We start from the raw sequence: 21,562 nt of genomic DNA, 5'->3' as shown, positions 1-21,562 counted from the left end.
CAGTCCAGAGACTCGTTTGATGCAGCTCTCCATGCTACTCTATCCTGTGCAAGCCTCTTCCTACCTGAATAACTACTGCAATCTACATCCTTCTGAATCTGCTTACCGTACTTATCTCTTGGTCTAACTCTACAATCCTAACCTCCACGTTTCCCTCCGGTACTAAATTGGTGATCCCTTGATGCCTCAGAATGTGTCCTACCAACCGATCCCTCCTTCTAGTCAAGTTGTGCCACAAATTTCTCTTCACCCCAATTCTATTCAGTACCTCCTCATTAGTTACGTGATCTACCCATCTAATCTTCAGAATTCTTCTGTAGCTCCACACTTCGAAAGTTTCTCTTCTCTTCTTGTGTAAACTGTTTATCGCCCACGTTTCACTTCCATACATGGCTACACTCCATACAAATACTGTCAGAAACGTCTTCCTGACACTTAAATCTACACTCGATGTTAACAAATTTCTCTTCTTCAGAAGCACTTTCCTTGATATAACCAGTCTACATTTTATATCCTCTCTACTTCGACCATCATCAGTTATTTTACTCCCTAAATAGCAAAACTCATTTACTACTTTAAGTGTCTCATTCCCTAATCTAATACCCAGAGCATGACTTGATTTAATTCGACAAAATTCCATTATCCTCGTTTTGCTTTTGTTGATGTTCATCTTATATCCTCCTTTCAATGCGGTGTCCATTCCGTTCAACTGCTTTCCAGGTCCTTTGCTGTCTCTGACAGAATTACAATGTCGTTGGTAAACCTCTATGTGTTTATTCCTTCTCCATGGATTTTAATTCCTACTCCAATTTATTTCTTTTGTTTCCTTTACTGCTTGCTCAATATACAAATTGAATAACATCGGAGACAGGCTACAACCCTGTCTCACTCCCTTCTCACTTGCTAGCTCAAATCCGACATAAGAACAGAGTGGCAAAAGAGTGGAAGATCACCAGAAATCAGGCCAACAAGGGGGCTGCTCATTCGTCTACAGAGAGAACTGAAGGTAGCGCTCAATGAGCATAGAAACCAGCAATGGCAAAACCGCCTCACAGCTCTCAAAGTAGACGATCATACACTATTGCAAGCAACCAAACAATTCACAGGATGCCGCCACTGCACGGCGACCGGAGACTGGTCTACAGCCATGCTGGGAAGGCCAACGCCCTCGCCGACTCCTTCGAGAAGCAGTTTCAAGCGGCGGAACCCCAGGGTGAAGAGCATGAAGAGGTAGTCAGTCGTCAACTGGCTGTCTTCCTCAATGCTGAGGAGGACCCAGAGGACGAACCCATACTTTTTGCCCCCGAGGACGTGGCAAGAGTAATCAGGTCCCTCCCTACAAAAAAGGCGCCAGGACACGATAGTGTCACAAACCAGTTAGTCAAAAAACTCCCACCCACAGCGATCACACACCTCGCGAACGTCCTCAACGAGATTACTCGTTCCTGCGAGTTCCCAGCTTGCTGGAAACATGCGGAAGTGGTCGCGATACACAAACCAGGGAAAGACCATCTATTGCCGCAGCACTACAGGCCGATTAGCCTCTTGCCAACTCTCAGCAAGATCTATGAGCGCCTCCTGCTAAGACCCATACAAGAACATATTACCAGAGAGCAAATTCTGCCGGATTTCCAATTCGGGTTCCGGCAGAACCACTCTGCCCCACAACAGGTCATGAGAATGGTTGAAGCAGCCACAGAGGGCTTCAACCACAGAGGCTACTGCGGGATAGTGCTACTAGACGTAGCCAAAGACTTTGATTCAGTATGGCATAGGGGGCTACTCTACAAGTTGTACACACAAGGGTTTCCCGAGAACATAGTTCAGCTGATCAAAAGCTATTTCACGAATAGTACTTTCTCCGTCAAAGTAGAAACTGCCACCTCCACCAAAAGGCGTATTCGTGCTGGGGTGCCACAGGGATCGGTCCTGGGGCCCGTTTTGTACAGTTTGTACTCTGCAGACACTCGAACGGCCCCCCTTGTGCACATTGCGCAGTACGCGGACGACACAGCCTTCTACACGAGAAATGTGAACAAGGGCCTGGTCATTCGTAGGCTACAAAGGGTTTTAGACGACACAGAAACCTGGGCCCGTCGCTGGCGCATCACCATCAACTCTGAAAAGACGCAGGCAATGTTGATTACCTGCAGGCTCAGAAGGCGCGAACCTCCTCAACGTCCCCCCCTCCACCTTCACGTAAATGGAGCCCAACTCCCCTGGCGCAGAACCGCCAAGTACCTTGGCATAACCTTGGACTCTCGTCTTACGTGGAAACCCCACATAGGCAAGGTCCACAGGAAGGTCTGCGCCAGAATGTCCATCCTATACCCTATCCTGAACACAACCAGCTCCCTTCCCTACCCAGTAGCAGTAAATGTGTACCAGGCCCTGATCCGGCCAGTAATGGAGTATGCATGCCCTGTCTGGGGATACGCGGCAAAGCAGCACCTGGACAAACTCCAGAGGCTGCAGAACCGCGCCCTCAGGAGGGCACTGCATTTACCTCTTGGATTCCCCACAGACGATCTGCACGCCGCAGCCGAAATCCCACTCCTGAGACAGCGTTTCCAAGATCTGGCAAGGGCCTTCTATGAGGGTTCTTCCAGATCGGGAAACGCCCTTATCCACTCCCTAGGTCGGTATGACATGTCCCGCGACAAGCACAAGCGCCCTATGACGATCTTCGACGATTAAGTCGAAGAGAAAATCCCAATACCAAATCCCAAATCCTGCTCCTTGCCCATGTAACACCACATATCTCGCCAACCCCAGGCAAAGACCAGACACATACAGAACAGCCATCACATATCACAGACACCAAAAATGTACAGAAAAATCATACACAGACGTACACGGGGGAGTAAAAGCCGAAAGGCTACAAACTCCCCCTCACACTTCCCCAAAGAGGGGAAAGGGAAAGATGAGAGTAGCAACCCTGTCTCATTCCCTTCTCAACCGCTACTTCCCTTTCATGCCCATCGACTCTTTATAACTGCTATCTGGTTTCTGTACAAATTGTAAATAGCCTTTCGCTCCCTGTATTTTACCCCTGCCTCCTTTAGAATTTTGACGAGAGTATTGCAGTCAGCATTATCAAAAGCTTTCTCTAAGTCTACAAATGCTAGAAACGTAGATTTGTCTTTCCTTAATTTGTTTTCTAAGGTAAGTCGTAGGGTCTGTATTGCCTCGTGTGTTCCAACATTTCTGTGGAATACAAACTGAACTTCCCCGAGGTCGGCTTCTACCAGTTCAATTCTTCTGTAAAGAAGAATTCGAAAATGTTTACCAGCACAAAATAAAACTACATTAAATTTCGTACAAAAAAGGTCTGATTCAGTTTTTTCTCTAGGACTAAGTTTCCGCATTGCAAGTGAAAGATCAGTCGCAGATTATTAAAAATAGTATTTTGATGGTATAAAATTACGGTTTGCTGTTAAATTAAGTGGATTAAGAGCTAATATTAAATATTTGTACCATGTCTCAGTGCAGTAGAATCGAATAAAGGCTAAATAGCGTTCTGGGAGTGTAAAGGTGTAAGAGGGTAGAGGTGGAGCGGAGGAGAGCAAGGTACAGTGCAGGATTGTACTTATGCGCTCCCTTCCTTCATAGGTCCGCAAACTGGGGAGGGAGCACGTGGTTCCCCACTCTGTCTACCCCACTATGTTACAAGTAACAACTTGCTTTTCAGCTTGCAGACAGAACGTACATCCCCACCATATTCTGTACAGTTCTCTTATGTGAGCAGACAAACTAACTTCGGTCAGCTTGTGTTTTTACAGCGGAGCTCTTTTCAGTTTATTAAATGAGTATTTATTTGGAATTGTTAAGTGAGATTTTATACAAAAAAAAAGTACAACATCTGGAGCTGTCAACTGTCTACTGCACTGAGAAGCCTGTCCCAAGTTAACATGCTGTCAATACGTATTTGTCAGTGTCGGTTTCGTTGTTCCCATTACCACTGGCTGGAATATTTTTCACACCATAAGGAATATGAAATGCATATCCCCAACCTCAGCTCTCCCAACATTTGAAGAATCCACGAGGCTTAAATTGTCTCCCCGAGGACCAGAAGTTGGTCATATAGGTGATCTGGAGCTTCAGATATTTCAGCATAAGTCAAGCAGTTCATTACAGCAGATTACTGCCGATTATTCGTATGAGTTTGAAACGCATCCCAGTTGGTTTTTGAGCATTTTAATACATTCTAATGTGATTTCTGAACGAACTGTAATTTGGTTTTTGAATGCTTGCATAGTGTACGTGATGTCTCTGCCAGAGAAATCCCGCTCGCAATTAGAAATAAAAAACTTGCCCACAGACAAAAATTGACGAGGCCGTAGAGCTGAGCCGAATAAACCCGAACGGGCAAATGCCAGTCGCTGTTTTGGTTGTATGTTTGATTAGGTGTGTGATAATCGTTGTTATAATTATTAGCGAAATTCATAGATTCAGTCTACTAGAGTGGAAATAAACGGCTATCAGGAATAACAGGTAAGTAAGATCACATATTATCTTTTCGGTGTATCCAAGAAAATGCAATTTTGACAGAAAATCTTTTCCAGATTGCTGCCATACCAGTTGTATATTCCCCAGTTAGCAGCCGCTATTCCAAATGGAATATGCTATCTTGCCCACCATATCAATGTTAATTTAGCAATTTTATTTGCAGCAGTATCCTTTTTCTCCAATTAAAAGTCGTTTATTTATTGGTTTTGTCATCTCTTTTTTTGTTTCAGTATCTGTTTGTGCTGGTGCTGTTACTGCTTGCAGAATGTTCTGTGGGAGTGTTGGTAACAGTGTGCCCTCGATACCTGGGGGTTGGACTGTCTGCTGAGGATCTTATGGATAACCTACAACGCTATTATGCCACTCCAGGAGCAGACCAGTTTACAGCAGCCATTGATCTGGCACAGGCGCAGGTATACGTAACTCCAGTTGTTGTGCTCCTGTGTTTTATTCAGTCACTGTAACTATGCAAGGGTCATCCAGCCCTGTCTCTTTACAATTAACATTCTGGCTTTTGGTGTGGAAGAATGAAATTCTTATGTTGCATGCAAAAAAATATAATATAGAAAACAAAATGAAGTTAGTCAAGAAAACTTATAAAAATAGAGTCAAAATTGTTGGCCAGAAGATAATATGTGTAATTCTGTCAATATACGAGGGTAAGTCAATTATTATCCACAAAGTAGCCTCCTCAAAAGCAAAATGTATGCATCTCTCTCAATGACAGTTACCAAGCTGAAAACAAGGTTTTGATGTGAAATTGCTGCAAAGTGTCTGAAACTATTTAAAAGTGCCATGCAGTATCTCAGCTTTAACTTCTTTGAATGCATACATCTGAATAGCCGTCATCTTATGGACTTTTTTTTCCCAAAACTAATGCTTCTGTTGCTCCACTTAATGGCTTGGAATTTAATGTAAATTCATTTTATTTGCTTTTTATATATGAAGATGGTATCTGTTCATTCGGACATGTCTGAAAGAACAGATGGGCACGGGCACTATGAGCACAGTGTGGGACAATAAGTTACGAATGTGGTTCTCACAGAAAGTATGCCAGAGATAAGTCCCTGCAGTCGCACTATCCTCTGTGTCCTCGATGGCTCAGATGAATAGTGTGTCTGCCATGTAAGCAGGAGATCCCGGGTTTTAGTCCCAGTCGGGGCACACATTTTCATCTGTCCCCGTTGACTTATATCAATGCCTGTATGCAGCTAAGGGTATTAATTTCGTTGTGCCACCCTGTATAAAGATTACCGCAGAACTTACACAGTTTGCATAATATGTGGTACTCACTGGTGGTACACTGATGCTTTTCTGATTGGATCCTACTGTGGAGACCTTTACAATATTTGAACACTGGGTATTAAATCTATTCAGCAGAACTGAGGAGGGTGCTTCATGGTATACAGTCACTGTAAAGAAACTTCTAAAGAAACAGAGATTACTGCATAATTATGAGTAAAACAAAGTGTAGGGCTGCAGAAAGAGACATTGAGCATCAAGAGAGCAATGTCTGATGCCTCCATTGACCAACATAGCAAATATTGCCAAATGATATTTCACAAGTCCCAAAGAAATTTTGGTCATATGTGAAGGCTGTTGGTGGCAACAAAGTTAGTGTCCAGTCCCTAGCGAATGAGATAGGAAATGAAATTGAGGGTAGCAAAGCAAAAGCTGAAATGATTAACTCCATCTTCAAATGTTCCTTTACAAAGGAAAACAGAGGAGAATTGCCCCAATTTAATCCTTGTAACACTGAAAAGATGAATGAAATATGTGTTAGTGTTAGTGGTGTTGAGAAACAGCTAAAATCATTAAAACCGAACAAACCTCCAGGGCACAACGGAATGTCTGCCAGATTGTATTCTGAATTTGTGACTGAGTTAACCCCTCTTCTAACTATTGTCTATAATAGATCCCTTGAACAAAAAACCATACCCAGTTGTTGGAAAAAACCACGCGTTGCACCCGCCTACAAGAATGGTAATAGAAGTGATCCACAAAACTACCATCCAATATCCTTTATATCAATTTGTTGCAGACTCTTAGAACATGTTTTGAACTCAAACATAATGAGGAATCTTGAACAGAATAACCTCTTGCAAATCAACCAACATAAGATTCCGAAAACATCAGTCATGTGGAACCCAACTTGTGCTTTTCTCACATGACATACTGAATGCTTTGGATCAATTCAGTCAAGTAGATGCAGTATTCCTTGATTTCTGAAAAGCATTTGATTCATTACCACACCTACACTTATTGTTAAAAGTATGATCATATGGGGTATCAATTGAAATCTGTGACTGGATTGAGGACTTTTCGGTACGGAGAATGCAGCTTGTTATCTCGGGTGGAGAGTCGTTGTCAGATGTAGAATTAACTTCAGGTGTGCCCCAGGGAAATATGTTGGGACACTTGCTGTGTATGTTTTATATCAGTAAATAAATAAATAAATAAATTGTTTATTTGTCCATTATAACTTAACAGTTGTGGACTTTTAGAACTAAAGGTGAATCATACACAATAACATTAAAAATCCTTGATGGAGTATGAACATTTATCAGTTTACAGTTGCTTTAATTTTGCCTTAAGTATGTTTTCTTTTAACAATTTTATATTATTTGGCAATCTGTTATAAAAATTTCTTCCAGCAGAAAATGGACTATGATCTGTTGCTCTTTTATTGCTAAATTTTATGTGGTAATCCTCTCTTTTTCTTGCATTACAGTTATGGATTTCACTATTGATTACAGTATGCTCCATATTTTCTTTTACAGACAATATAGTTCTGAGAACATAGTGCCTTAATTCTAATATTTGTTTTTCTTATTTCCTTGTTTACACACGAGTTGTTGATCAGATCGTACCGATGAGGGACAGTAGCAACAGTTGTGTTTTTCTGCTTATTTTCTTCAAGGAAATTCTTCAGAGCTTCAATGCAGACACCAGTTTCATTGCTTCCCTGGCAGATTAAAACTGTGTGCCGGGAAGTTTCATATCAGTGCACACTCCGCTGCAGAGTGAAAATCTCATTCTGGAAACATCCCCCAGGCTGTGGCTAAGCCATGTCTCTGCAATATCCTTTCTTTCAGGAGTGCTAGTTCTGCAAGGTTCGCAGGAGAGCTTCTGTAAAGTTTGGAAGGTAGAAGACGAGGTACTGGCAGAAGTAAAGCTGTGAGGACGGGGCGTGAGTGGTGCTTGGGTAGCTCAGTTGGTAGAGCATTTGCCCACGAAAGGCAAAGGTCACGAGTTCGAGTTTCGGCCCAGCACACAGTTTTAATCTGCCAGGAAGTTTCGATAGTTTGAGTTGTTTAGGATTCCAGCTAGATTTCTTCTATGGTTATCTGTGAGTAAAATCACATTGCACTTTGGTGTGTGTTTCATTGAAGAATGACAGAGTTCATTGAAGGAGTCAATAACTGCATTGCCATGATTATATTTGCACTGTGAACTGCACCCATTTTCCTTACTAACAGTCTTTTTTTTGTTAGTTTTTGGAAGTTCATTACACTTCATTAGGATTGTTTTCAGGGGTTCACTACACTTTTTTATTGAGAATCTGGTGTTGTATCTTACTTTCATACTTTTCAGTCTGTTTCTTCCAACATCACATGTACGATGTTTGTTATTGGGTTCTGCATATTTACTGCAATCACTATGACCACTTAATGAGAGTACACTATAGCTGTTTTTATCAACAAACTTTTGTTCATTTGCTATGATTGATACCTTTTTTGCTTTCACAGCACTTACTTGTTTCCAGTCTTGCAATTTAGGCCTACGTATTTGAAAATCAGAAACTTGTGCTGTCTGTAGCTTTCACAGCACAGAATTTTCAGTACCGTAGCTAGGCAGTAAATTCATTTAGCTTCACAATTTCCCCATTACAATCACTACAAAATCGCGTATTCACCACCTCACTCTAAATTTTGTTCACTTTATCGACACATACAACTTCAAATGGTGCCATCTTGGCCAAAGACAATATGACCTCACAGACAATATTGATTAATAAATTCTTTTGTAGAGTCTTGCCTTTGTTCTCATTCTGTTATAATCTGTTTCTACGTAACTTGACCGATAAGTTGATAATGCTATCTTTAATGTTTTATGCATACAGGCCTGAAGATGACGCAATGAAGTGTTGAAACTGGTAGTGACAAAATAAAATAAAATCATAAGGATGGCTGTAGGTGTTCTTATTTTTTGTCACAAATATTAACAGTAATCTCAGACATTTTGCAGATGATGCAGTTATCTATAATGAAGTACTGTCTGAAAGAAGCAGCATAAATATTCAGTCAGATCTTGACAAGATTTCAAAATGGTGCAAAGATTGGCAACTTTCTTTAAATGTTCAGAAATATTGGCCAACTCCTACAAATACTTGGGTGTAACACTGTGTAGTGATATGAAATGGAATGATCACATAGGCTCAATTGTGTGTAAAGCAGGTGGCAGATTTCGGTTTATTGGTGGAATACTAGGAAAGTGCAATCAGTCTACAAAGGAGGTTGCTTAAAAATCACTTGTGCGACTCATCCTAGAAAAATCACTTGTGCGACTCATCCTAGAGTGTTGCTCAAGTGTGTGAGACCTGTACCAAATAGGACTAACAGAGAATATTGAATGTATGCAGAGAACAGCAGCACAAATGGTCACAGATTTGTTTGATCCATGGCATCGTGTCACAGAGATACTGAAGAAACTGAACTGGCAGAATCTTGCAGATAGATGTAAACTATCCTGAGAAAGTATATTAACCAAGTTTCAAGAACTGACTTTAATTAATGAGTCTAGGAATATATTATTACTCCCTACGTGTTGCTCACACAGGGATTGTGAGGCCAGGCAAGTTTCTCTTACTTTAACCTAGTCCCCAAAATCAGTCTTGTTTCAGTCCACATAAGTTGTGCTGCTCCATACAAAATTCTTTAATATGACATACGACATTTTTATTGTTTGGAGACAGTCATAATTACTGCATGCACAGAGGCATTCAAACAGTCATTCTTCCCACACTCAAAACGTGAATGGTATGGAAGAAACCCTAATAACTAGTACAATGGGCTGTACCATCTGTCGTGCAGCTCATGGTAGTTTGCATTGTACAGCTGTAGATGTAAACTGTGCTTGTCCTTCTTCCGGGCTTAGCGCACATCTAAAGACTATTTTGGTTACATTTCAAACAGTGACAGTAATGTGTTGTACCATTTCAGTCTTGTAATTTCATCTCTGTGACTTGTAATTCTGTACTTGCTGTGTATTTGCAGTTCTTTCTTGTTTTCAATAAATGTCTGTCTATAACAGAACAACTATTGTGCATTTGTGCCTCATGAGATGAGGGTAATTTTGATGAAAAGCCAATGGTATAGTTACAAAGTGCTTCATGTGGAGTATTGACCCTATACACATGAATGTTTATTGCCTTTTTTATGATAACAAACATCAAACTCTTTTGTGGATGAATAAGACAGTCTTCAGAGAAGAGTGTTAAAGTACAATCAGTCTCCCTAATAATGGAATACATTTGAATAAGTTTATGACTTACTAATGCAGCTGAAAAGAATTTAAGGCCAGGCAAGTTTCTCTTACTTTAACTTAGTCCCCAAAATCAGTCTTGTTTCAGTCCACGTAAGTTGTGCTGCTCCATACAAAATTCTTTAATATGACATACAACATTTTTATTGTTTGGAGACAATCATAATTATTTTGTTTATTAGAATAATTTTTTCCCAAACAAAAACAAATTTAGGCTTTCAGATTACCAGTTTTAATCATCTCAAGCAGTTGTCCATAGTAATGTGACAGGATGGCATATTACTTTTCTTGTTCAACCATCAAACACAGTCCCAGATTGTAAGCCACCCCCTCCTTGGCACTACATATGATGGCAGATAACATTCTCCAGGCATTCACCAAACCCAAACCTTTGCATTGGATTAGCACAGGTGATTCATTACTCACTGCCAGTGATCCACTGTCCTGTGACATCACTCTTTACATCAAATCAAGCATCACTTAGCACTGACTAGAGAATGTGTGGCTTATGAGGAGCCCCTTGACCATTGTTCCCCATTCACTATGGACAGCCTACGGCAAGAAAAAAGGAATAAAAGTGAGATAGTGTTAATACTTTCATCCTTCTTTACCTCTGCATTACTGCAGATGACGTATCACTGAGCACATTTGTACTGTGCATGTAGTACACGTGAGGTGCCTAGTTGTTTCCACTGCCCTGTGTGGAATACATAAGTTCTTGTACACTTCACTAACCTCCTGTCTTCATGATGATGATGTCCCCAGCACAGAAAATGGCACGCAGGTCATGGATTCTTTTTCTTGAGGCTGAAATTAACTTTGCGAGGAACTGCTGTAATGAATAAACTATAACTCATTTGGGATGCCACTCGTGTTTTTATTGATATAGACATCAGAAACTGTTCTTGATCACAACGTATTGAACATATCTTTCCACAGTCATTATATCTGGCTAAAATAACATGAAATACATCCTGCCACAGACAATATGTCTGTCTACTGGAACCGTCAGAACTGGAGAATAAAATTACATGAATCAAATACTACAATTACAGACAACATGTTTGTACCTAGCGACGGTCGGAACTGTAGTAAATAAAATTGCGTGAAACAAATACTGCTATAACAGACAACATGTCTGTCTACTGGAACGGTCAGAACTGGAGAGCCGGACTGCCTGAGACACTTCGCGCGCCAAGCCAGCAAGGCCTAACTCGAACGCCACCAAAGTGCATCGGCAGTAATATCATCAGTCCTTTGTTTTAGTAATACTTTGATTTTAATAATTTTGAAATGACTGATTGATAGCTGGCTGTTGAGAGATGTTTATTTAAAAAAATGAGGTAATTTGGATGACAGGTTTAATTAATAATAGCAACTAAAGTTTAATGTTTTGCCGCCTTACCGCCGAACACAGCAGCCAATCACAGAGCAGCAGCATCATGCAGGCGGTCTTTAAACGGGTATGGTACCGAATCTAACATCTGTCACCAGTACCTCATCCCACATTGCGACATCTCTATGCTTCTTGCATCTCCACTGCCCTGGGAATAGCTTCCTGGAGCCTAATATGATGGCTGAATAAGCCAGAAATATTACAAGCCTCATGCATTTTTGTTTTACGTTCACCCTCTACTATGCTGAGTGGTTCCTGGCTGTCAGTAAATGAGGTGTCTCTGGTTTAGCTGTGGTTGTTTCTTCATGTTTCCATTTCACTGTCACATCAACAACAGTCAACTTGGGCAGCCTTAGAATTGTTATATGCCAGTGAGGGATTTTTTTTTCCTCTGGTGATATCCAATGATTAATCTATTTTTAAAGTCACTGAACTACCCTGACTGACTCATTCTGTTGTTACTGCTTCTTTACTGACAACACAATACTGGTGGCTTTACCTCTCATGACATCTGCTGATCAATTCTGATTTACATAGGGGTGTCCATATGCTTTTGATCAGATAGTGTACTACTGCTGATAGACGCGCAAAAGTAAAAGTTACAACTTCCTACCTTTCAGAACTAATAGTTCCTTCCTCAGGGAGGAGAGAGGGACAGGTTGGTAGAGGCTGTAGAGGAAGGGCAAGTAACTCAGACCCCATGATGAAATACACACATCAAAAAAAGTTTTGCATGGACCCGGTTCCCAGAACTCCTGAAGATAGACATTGACTGTGGATATCGTATCACAGACACAGTCCCTTTGACTGTTCAGAGATGTCACTAAACCCACCCAAAGATGTAAACAACCATGCATGAGCAGTGCCTATTAGACATATGGGGTCCAATAGCCCATCAGTTCCAGTCATTCCACCAGGGAGGAGGTACACGGCTCTTGTTGTTTGTAGTTCAACAATGCCTAGACTTTCAGTACTGTGGTTTGGTCACGTCTGCATTGTTACTTTGTGCCAGGAATGCCTCTCAACAAGGGAGGTGTCCAGGTGTCTCGATGTGAACCAAAGCGATGTTGTTCGGACATGGAGGAGATACAGAGAGACAGGAACTGTCAGTGACATGCCTTGCTCAAGCCGCCCAAGGGCTACTACTGCAGTGGATGACTGCTACCTGTGGATTATGACTCAGAGGAACCCTGACAGCAATGCCACCATGTTGAATAACTCTTTTTGTGCAGCCACAGGATGTCATGTTACAACTCAAACTGCACAAATGCTGCATGATGAGCAACTTCACTCTCTGCCTCCATGGCGAGATCCATCTCTGCAACCATGACACCATGCAGTGCAGTTCAGATGGGCCCAACAACATGCTGAATGGACTGCTCAGGATTGGCATCACGTTCTCTTCACTGATGAGTGTCTCATATGCTTTCGACCAGACAGTCGTTGGATACATGTTTGGAAGCAACCCGGTCAGGCTGAACACCTTAGACACACTGTCCATTGAGTGCAGCAAGGTGGAGGTTCCCTGCTGTTTTGGTGTGGCATTATGTGGGGCCAACGTGTGCCGCTGGTGGTCATGGAAGGCACCTTAACAGCTGTACGATATGTGAATGTCATCCTCCAACTGATAATGCAACCATGTCGGCAGCCAATTGGCGAGGTAGTCTTCATGGATGACAATTTTTGACCCATTGTGCACCTCTTGTGAATGACTTCTTTCAGGACAATGACATTGCCTGACTAGAGTGGCCAGTATGTTCTCCAGACAAGAATCCTGTTGAATATGCCTGGGATGGATTGAAAAGGGCTGTTTACATATAACATGATGCACCAACCACTCTGAGGGATCCACGCCGAATCGCTGTTGAGGAGTGGGACAATCTGGACCAACAGTGCCTTGATGAACTTGTGGATAGTATGCCACGACGAATACACACGTGTACAGTGATCTGGACTACCACCACTGAAGGTCTCACTGTATGGTGGTACAACATGCAATATGTGGTTTTCATGAGTGATAAAAAGGGTGCAAATGATGTTTATGTTGATCTCTATTCCAATTTTCTGTACAGGTTCTAGAACTCTCAGAACTGGGGTTATGCAAAACTTTTTTTGATATGTGTAGATCCACCTGTGTCAAGTACAAGAGAAGACAAAGATGACTTAATTTGGCCCCTCTCTTTGGATATGTATTTCTATAGATTTCATGATAATACTGTTCCAGTGGTCATTGGTTTGGCATAACAAATTTGTATTCTCAATTTTGTATTCTCAGAGTCAAAAGTGTGTGATTCTTCCTGCACTCCATATGTGAATGGAATGGGAAAAAGCCCTGATAATTGATTCAGTGGGACTGAGGCTCTGCTTTGCACTTTACAGTGGTTTGCAGAGTACAGATGTAAATACAGATGTAAAACTGTCAAATAGCTACCACTGATGCTCAGACATTATGGGCCATGATGTGATTCTTCAATTTCTCCAAGCATATTTTATGGCGAAATTAATCTCAGGTGAACAGCCTGGTATGAGTGTGCATAGGACATAATATTTCGGCAATCGACCACGTTTCCATCATCAGGTGTGCGGGAGCATGGACGCTGTACCTGGACCGCGCACAGGGCATGGACCTCACCGTCTCATAGGAAGCGCCTGAGGGAGGAGCGGGAGGGGGATTGTCCTATAGATACATTGTGCCGGCCCACCGCCGGTCAGTACATCAGTGCACCTGATGATGGCAACATGGTCGATTGCTGAAATATTGTGTCCTATGCACACTCATACCAGGCTGTTCACCCGAGATTTATTTCATCATTATGGGCCATGGTTCTATCTTGTTGAAAATAAGGAATATGAAGTCTGGGAAAGTTCTTAAGTTTTTCTGCTACAGAACGCTCAGAGTATCATTCCATTCCCTTTATCGCCCTCAAAGAAGTAAGACCCTAAGACTCCATCATACATCACACTGACATGGCACACTGTAAACTGTAACATTTACACTGAGTAATGTTCATTCTTGCAGTGAGCAACAGTTTTCAGATTATCGGTCTTAGATTCTGTTTGTTTACATAGCTATTGATACGGGAATGGGCCTAATCCTGCATGAAAACACTGACAACAAAATGACATATCATGATGGATTGCAGACCTAAATGAATGTTGGAATTCTTGTTAAGTAACAATCAGAGTGTCAACATTCTTGTAAAATGTCTTCATGTGAACAGCATGTTTGAACCAAATCACTCCTCCATGATCAGTAAATGGCAAGGAGTTCCACTTACAGATGCCACACTCATTTTTCTACGAACTTCTCAGGGCTGCCACTACTCCTCTCAAAATTTCCAGTTTCCCTGTGCCGTCCTGTATTATGACCACAAATAGATGGGCAGCTTGTAAGACTTATCATGAAAATGATTAACTTCACACAGTAATACAGGCATTTGTAGAATAAGTAATTTTTGACCTTGCTATGTCCCTAGAAGATTGTGCTACAGAATTGGGTTGAGTGAAATGAAAATTATGCTAACAATAATGTCTACAGATCAACAAATTACAGATTTCTAAGTGCACAGCATGCAGAACTGAATGTTTTTATTAACTTATTCATATGCTGGTGATGCAAACTTGGTTTATTATCCATCTGATGCCCACTAACTTCTCTCATGGAATGTCATCAGTGTTAGCCCATTGATCTCTACTTACAATAACTGTTAGACATTTTTATTTGTGAATGTAGACTTTCCAATCATATATTATTGACAAAAAGCTCTCTGTTTTCAAGCCAAATGTTAGCATTAAGACACCACAAAGTTTTGATGAGTGCCATACTCATTGTCTTCTGGTGTAGCATCAAGATTTGTTGTTGTCTCAATATTTATATCAGTGATGCACCCCCTGCACCCACCTGGCTATGTGTAGCTGGATTCTATGTGGCTAATGTGTATGGAGGGTAGGGAGGGGGGGGGGGGAGGGAGGGTTGGGTAAGTGCAAGGTGGGGAAGGTAGACAAGTTGGAGGCTGTGATCAAAATCTCTGCATGGGCATTCTGGTTGTATCTTGTGTGCTGGACAGTGCTGAGCAAACACTTATTGTATTGGAGCTAACTTGAGATTCCATGCCAAACTTAGTTGATAACCCTAATCCCTTTGGATCTGATTTTTGTGAATCCATATTTCTATGGATTTCTTAACAGCACTGCACAAATAGCCAGTTGTTGGCATAGCAACTTAGTTCTCAGAGTCAAACGTTTGATGTTTGTTTATGCTATGCTCTACCACTGCTAATTTTTCTGTGTGTCTCAGCTGGAAACACTTGATGTGTTCCTCACAGTGTTTTGAGATACAGTGCTATGTGTGTCCAGTTTGCCACATTCACATGGGATGCTATATACCCCTGGGAGATCAGTTTTGGTGATTCTTTAGCAGAACCAAGAAATTTTTTCATCTTAGGCAGTGCTCAGAATATGGTTTCGATGTTGCGTTTTCCAAGGAACCTTACAATTTTGGCTGAGAGCATAAAGGAGGAAAGACCATCTCTGGTTCCAGACCAGTGCATCTTCCTGGTTTACTACAACTTTTTGAGACGCTTCTTTAATTTGAATTTCACTGGACCCATTTTTGTGGAATATTTTCCTCTGATGTTGTAGCTCAGCTGGGAGGCTTTCTTTGTTGCAGAGGATGTGTGTACTAACCAGGGTGGTTAGCACTGTCTGCCTTTGTTCTGGGTGATGGCAGTTCAGTGCATGCAGGTACAAGTCCTTCCTGCAGACAAAGCTAATTCAATGGTGACAGTATGAGTTCTTCAGAATACTGAATTATGTTAATGTTGCCAGAAAATACAGACACACACCTTACTAATTATGGGAAGTTTATTCCCACAAAAGAAACCTCGAGGTATGATTAATGAATAACTGCTTTTAATACACATACAATGGTAAGTGTTCAGTACTCAGTTACATACACATACAATGAAAATAGTTCAGCACTTGGTGCTTACTCACCATTGTCTTGACATTAACACAATCTTTAATTACTTCTGTAGTATCCCTACATGATACCCTTGACAATATTGAAATAAGCTTTCACCATTGCAAATAACATAGTCCTTGCTCTGATGAATATACTGCCCAGATGCCTCATTCAGTCTTGATTCTGTCTATTTAAAGTTTCTCTTTTTGGCAGCATCTTGCAATTTCACAGTTTCTCATCAGTTACTAAAAAATGATGAATTGAATAATAATACTAAAGACAGAATGTTACTGAGTTAGCCACAATGAGTTTTTGTGACTATGTATTTCATGTACTAAATGATTTGTGAGCTTGTGTATTGCAAATACACAAGGCCATAACTTTTGATATTGTAATTTTGTGTGCAATAAATTTTCTCCAGCTTCTAGTACAGCTGCCATTTATAATCTGTTCAACAAAAGTTTAAATTTCGAATATTTCCCTCAAAATCAGAAACATGGAATGTCCAACAACATCACTGTGTTCAGGAAATTTTGTGTTACTACATTATCAAAACAGAATTTGAAAATATGATGGAGGTATCTTGAAACTGGATCTAAATTTGCACATATAAAAATGTATGTATGTACGTGTGTTCCACATCTCCTCCTAAGCTACTGGACCATTTTCAACCAAACTTGATATACATGTCACTTCCTCTCTGGAAAGAATCACTTTTGTAGTAAGAACAACCTACCTTGTCAAAGTGGTGGGGGTGGGAGTGAGAAAGAAGTATACCCATGATGTGCAAATATCCAGAATTTATTCATCCAATATTTGAGAATGAGAGCACTTAGTATCTTGCAATAAACTATAAACAGAATTTCACACGTCTAAAAATCTTTTGTCCCTTACAACCCACAGAATGATGAAAGGAAGAAAATTTATCACTTACTACATTTTCATTGTCCATGCAATAAAATGGCCACATGGAGCATGGCATTTTAATTATTATTTCTTTACTACTAACTGTATTCATGACACATTTTCAGAAAATACTCATATATACCACTGAATGTACCAGCAAAGAAGTATGAAAAAGTGCCGCATCATGCATGGCAATTTAATATATTACTTCTTCACTAGGGAGGAGGAGATTAAGGAACACCTGGATGCTTGGGAAGAAACTATGAGAAGTAGGGGATGAAACTTAATGTAAACAAATGAGAGAGCCTGATACTAATTAGAAAGAAAAATAGATCAACTAGCAGAATAAGGATTGGAGATGAACATCTGAAGAAGATGGGAAATATCAAGTATTAGGGGAGTGTGACAGAGGAAATTGGAACAAATGAGAAAGAGATCAGTGAACATGGCAGCCAGACAGAAGAATTCCTGTGAAGCATTAGGAGCCTGATTTGTAACAGTGATGTCCCACAAACAGCAACTTACTACAGCCCATTATTGACCTATGCATCTGAAACTTGGGTATTGAAGAAAAAATGTGTAAGCAGATTACAGGTATGTGAAACAAAGTTCCTCAGAAGTATTATATATAGAAGCAACAAGTAGAGATAGGATGCAGAATGAGAAGGTAAGGGAAATAGTGAAATAGGAACTCTTGCAGAACAGGATTGAAACATCAAGGCTAAGATGATACAGGCACTTAAAGAGAATGGAAAACAAGAGGATTCACTAAATGGAGATGCAAAGGAAACAAGCAAGAGGAAGACCAAGAGATAGTTGGGGAAAGGTGTAGAGGAGTGTGCTAGAAAAAGATAAAAAAGAAAGCCTGGGACTAGACTAGAGTGACGCAGAAAGCTGGTGGGAGAACAGGACTAGATGGAGAGGCTTGTGTTCCAAGCAGACTCAGTGTGGGGCTGGAAACTGTTCAAGATAATGATGATGACTTCTTCACTACTAACTCTATTCACAACACATTTTGGATGCACCTGCAAAATTATATCATTGTAAGACACATAGTTCCATATGATGTCATAAACACCTGAGCTGCATGAAAACGAAACTGTGGGATGAAATTTACTAGACATCTAGGTGTACGTGTGAAACATATTAAATATATGTGATGTGTGTGTACGGGTGCAAAGGCAACATGGAAAGAGAATGGAGGATGGAAGAGATGGAGGACAGAGAGGGGCAATGTGGAGGGGAACAGACAGAGAGAGAGAGAGGGTATAGGAGGAGATAGAGGGCTTGAGGAGGAGACAAAGGGGCAGGAGGAAATGGACTTACTTGGGGGAGGAGGAAGTGGCCATAGAGAGTGGAGATAATCAGATGGACCAAGGGAGAGGTAGGAGGAGATGAACAGAGAAAGAGGTTGGAGGATGCAGACAGAAAGTGGCAGAAGGAGGAGGTAGACCAATAGAACTGGAATAAATACATACCAGGGCAAATTCAAGTACTTAGATAATTAATTAATAACTTTTGAATCATTAAGATAGATTAATTACTTTATATGAGTCAGGAACAATGGGTCTACAAAACTGACTAGGTTGTTGGTTCTTAAGTTTCAATTTTGACACATGTATTTGCTACTCACCATAAACAGGATACAACAAAAAGACTGCTACAAATTTTAGCTTTTGCTGAAAGACCTTCTTCTGAAGTAGAAAACACACACAATTACACAATCCTTGTAATGACCTAGTTGCAAGACGTGCCCCACACAGCCTCTCATCACCACCTACTCCAGTCCACTTCCTATCCCATCGAAGGCAGGGCTATGTAAGAAAGCAGTCAGGTGAGCAAATGTCTAAGCTGCAACCAGTGTGCTGCTTTCTACATGGGCATGATGACTAACAAGCTGTCTGTCTGCTTGAATGGCCACTGACAAATTGTGGCCAAGAGACAGCTGGACCATTCAGTTGCTGAACATGCTACCCAATACAATGTGCTTCACTTCAATGACTGCTTCACAGCCTGTGCAGCCTGGGAGCTTTGTACCAACACCAGCTTTTCAGAACTATGCAGGCTGGAACTCTTCCTACAATATATCCTATATTCCCATAAGCCCCCAGGCCTGAACCTTCACAAGTCCCTGTCCTCCATTTACCAATCCCCTTCCCTGCTCCCACTCCAGCACAACATAGCATTTCATTCCACCAACACACCCAGTAGTCCTTTTACACTTTTCTACTTCTTTCCTCCCTCCCCCCCCCCCCCCCAACCTCCAACTGCAGCCCTACCTCATCCCAACCAAGTCCCAGCAGCTCCCAGCCTACCCTGCTGTTTCCAATCCGTCTCCACCTCATGCCTCCTCCATAGCCCCCCCTCCCACTCCACTGGCTTACTGCTCCCATCAGGCTCAGTTACAACTAAGTCCGTACCCAACAGTCAAAAATACTGGTTATGTGTGAGTGAATTGTGCTTGTGTGAATATATGTACGTTTTCTACTTCAGAAGAAGGCATTTCGGCTGAAAGCTAAAATGTATAGCAGTCTTATCATTGTGCCTGTCTGAAACTCGATGTGTCCTCTATATAGTGAGTAGAAACCTGTCCTTTTCATAATATTGTTGGTATTCCATCCTGGAGTTTCCACTGTTTGATTTTTCATTATAATGTTGTTGTTGTGGTCTTCAGTTCTGAGACTGGTTTGATGCAGCTCTCCATGCTACTCTATCCTGTGCAAGCTTTTTCATCTCCCAGTACCTACTGCAACCTACATCCTTCTGAATCTGCTTAGTGTATTCATCTCTTGGTCTCCCTCTACGATTTTTACCCTCCACGCTGCCCTCCAATACTAAATTGGTGATCCCTTGATGCCTCAGAACATGTCCTACCAACCGATCCCTTCTACTGGTCAAGTTGTGCCACAAACTTCTCTTCTCCCCAATCCTATTCAATACTTCCTCATTAGTTATGTGATCTACCCATCTAATCTTCAGCATTCTTCTGTAGCACCACATTTCGAAAGCTTCTATTCTCTTCTTGTCCAAACTATTTATCGTCCATGTTTCACTTCCATACATGGCTACACTCCATACGAATACTTTCAGAAATGACTTCCTGACACTTAAATCAATACTGGATGTTAACAAATTTCTCTTCTTCAGAAACGCTTTCCTTGCCATTGCCAGCCTACATTTTATATCCTCTCTACTTCGACCATCATCAGTTATTTTGCTCCCCAAATAGCAAAACTCCTTTACTACTTTAAGTGCCTCATTTCCTAATCTAATTCCCTCAGCATCACCCGACTTAATTCGACTACATTCCATTATCCTTGTTTTGCTTTTGTTGATGTTCATCTTATATCCTCCTTTCAAGACACTGTCCATTCCATTCAACTGCTCTTCCAAGTCCTTTGCTGTCTCTGACAGAATTACAATGTCATCGGCGAACCTCAAAGTTTTTATTTCTTCTCCATGAATTTTAATACCTACTCCGAATTTTTCTTTTGTTTCCTTTACTGCTTGCTCAATATACAGATTGAACAACATCGGGGAGAGGCTACAACCCTGTCTTACTCCCTTCCCAACCACTGCTTCCCTTTCATGTCCCTCGACTCTTATAACTGCCATCTGGTTTCTGTACAAATTGTAAATAGCCTTTCGCTCCCTGTATTTTACCCCCTGCCACCTTTAGAATTTGAAAGAGAGTATTCCAGTCAACATTGTCAAAAGCTTTCTCTAAGTCTACAAATGCTAGAAACGTAGGTTTGCCTTTCCTTAATCTTTCTTCTAAGATAAGTCGTAAGGTCAGTATTGCCTCACGTGTTCCAGTGTTTCTACGGAATCCAAACTGATCTTCCCCGAGGTTGGCTTCTACTAGTTTTTCCATTCGTCTGTAAAGAATTCGTGTTAGTATTTTGCAGCTGTGACTTATTAAGCTGATAGTTCGGTAATTTTCACATCTGTCAACACCTGCTTTCTTTGGGATTGGAATTATTATATTCTTCTTGAAGTCTGAGGGTATTTCGCCTGTTTCATACATCTTGCTCACCAGATGGTAGAGTTTTGTCAGGACTGGCTCTCCCACGGCCGTCAGTAGTTCCAATGGAATATTGTCTACTCCGGGAGCCTTGTTTCGACTCAGGTCTTTCAGTGCTCTGTCAAACTCTTCACGCAGTATCATATCTCCCATTTCATCTTCATCTACATCCTCTTCCATTTCCATAATATTTTCCTCAAGTACATCGCCCTTGTATAGA

At 41.2% G+C, this 21,562-nt stretch overlaps 1 protein-coding gene across 1 annotated transcript in view; it reads left to right on the top strand.

The window, feature by feature from the left end:
- Positions 1–21,562, top strand: part of LOC124709018 (CD82 antigen-like) — a 66,133-nt gene that overhangs the window by 5,852 nt on the left and 38,719 nt on the right. Inside the window, exon 2 of the mRNA XM_047240665.1 lies at positions 4,740–4,922. Coding sequence (XP_047096621.1) covers positions 4,740–4,922 — 183 coding nt within the window. The remainder of the gene's footprint in view (positions 1–4,739; positions 4,923–21,562) is intronic.

Source organism: Schistocerca piceifrons, chromosome 7, assembly GCF_021461385.2.
Source record: "Schistocerca piceifrons isolate TAMUIC-IGC-003096 chromosome 7, iqSchPice1.1, whole genome shotgun sequence".
In the NCBI taxonomy this organism is placed as follows: Eukaryota; Metazoa; Arthropoda; class Insecta; order Orthoptera; family Acrididae; genus Schistocerca; species Schistocerca piceifrons.
This window is presented reverse-complemented; position numbering and strand designations above follow the sequence as displayed.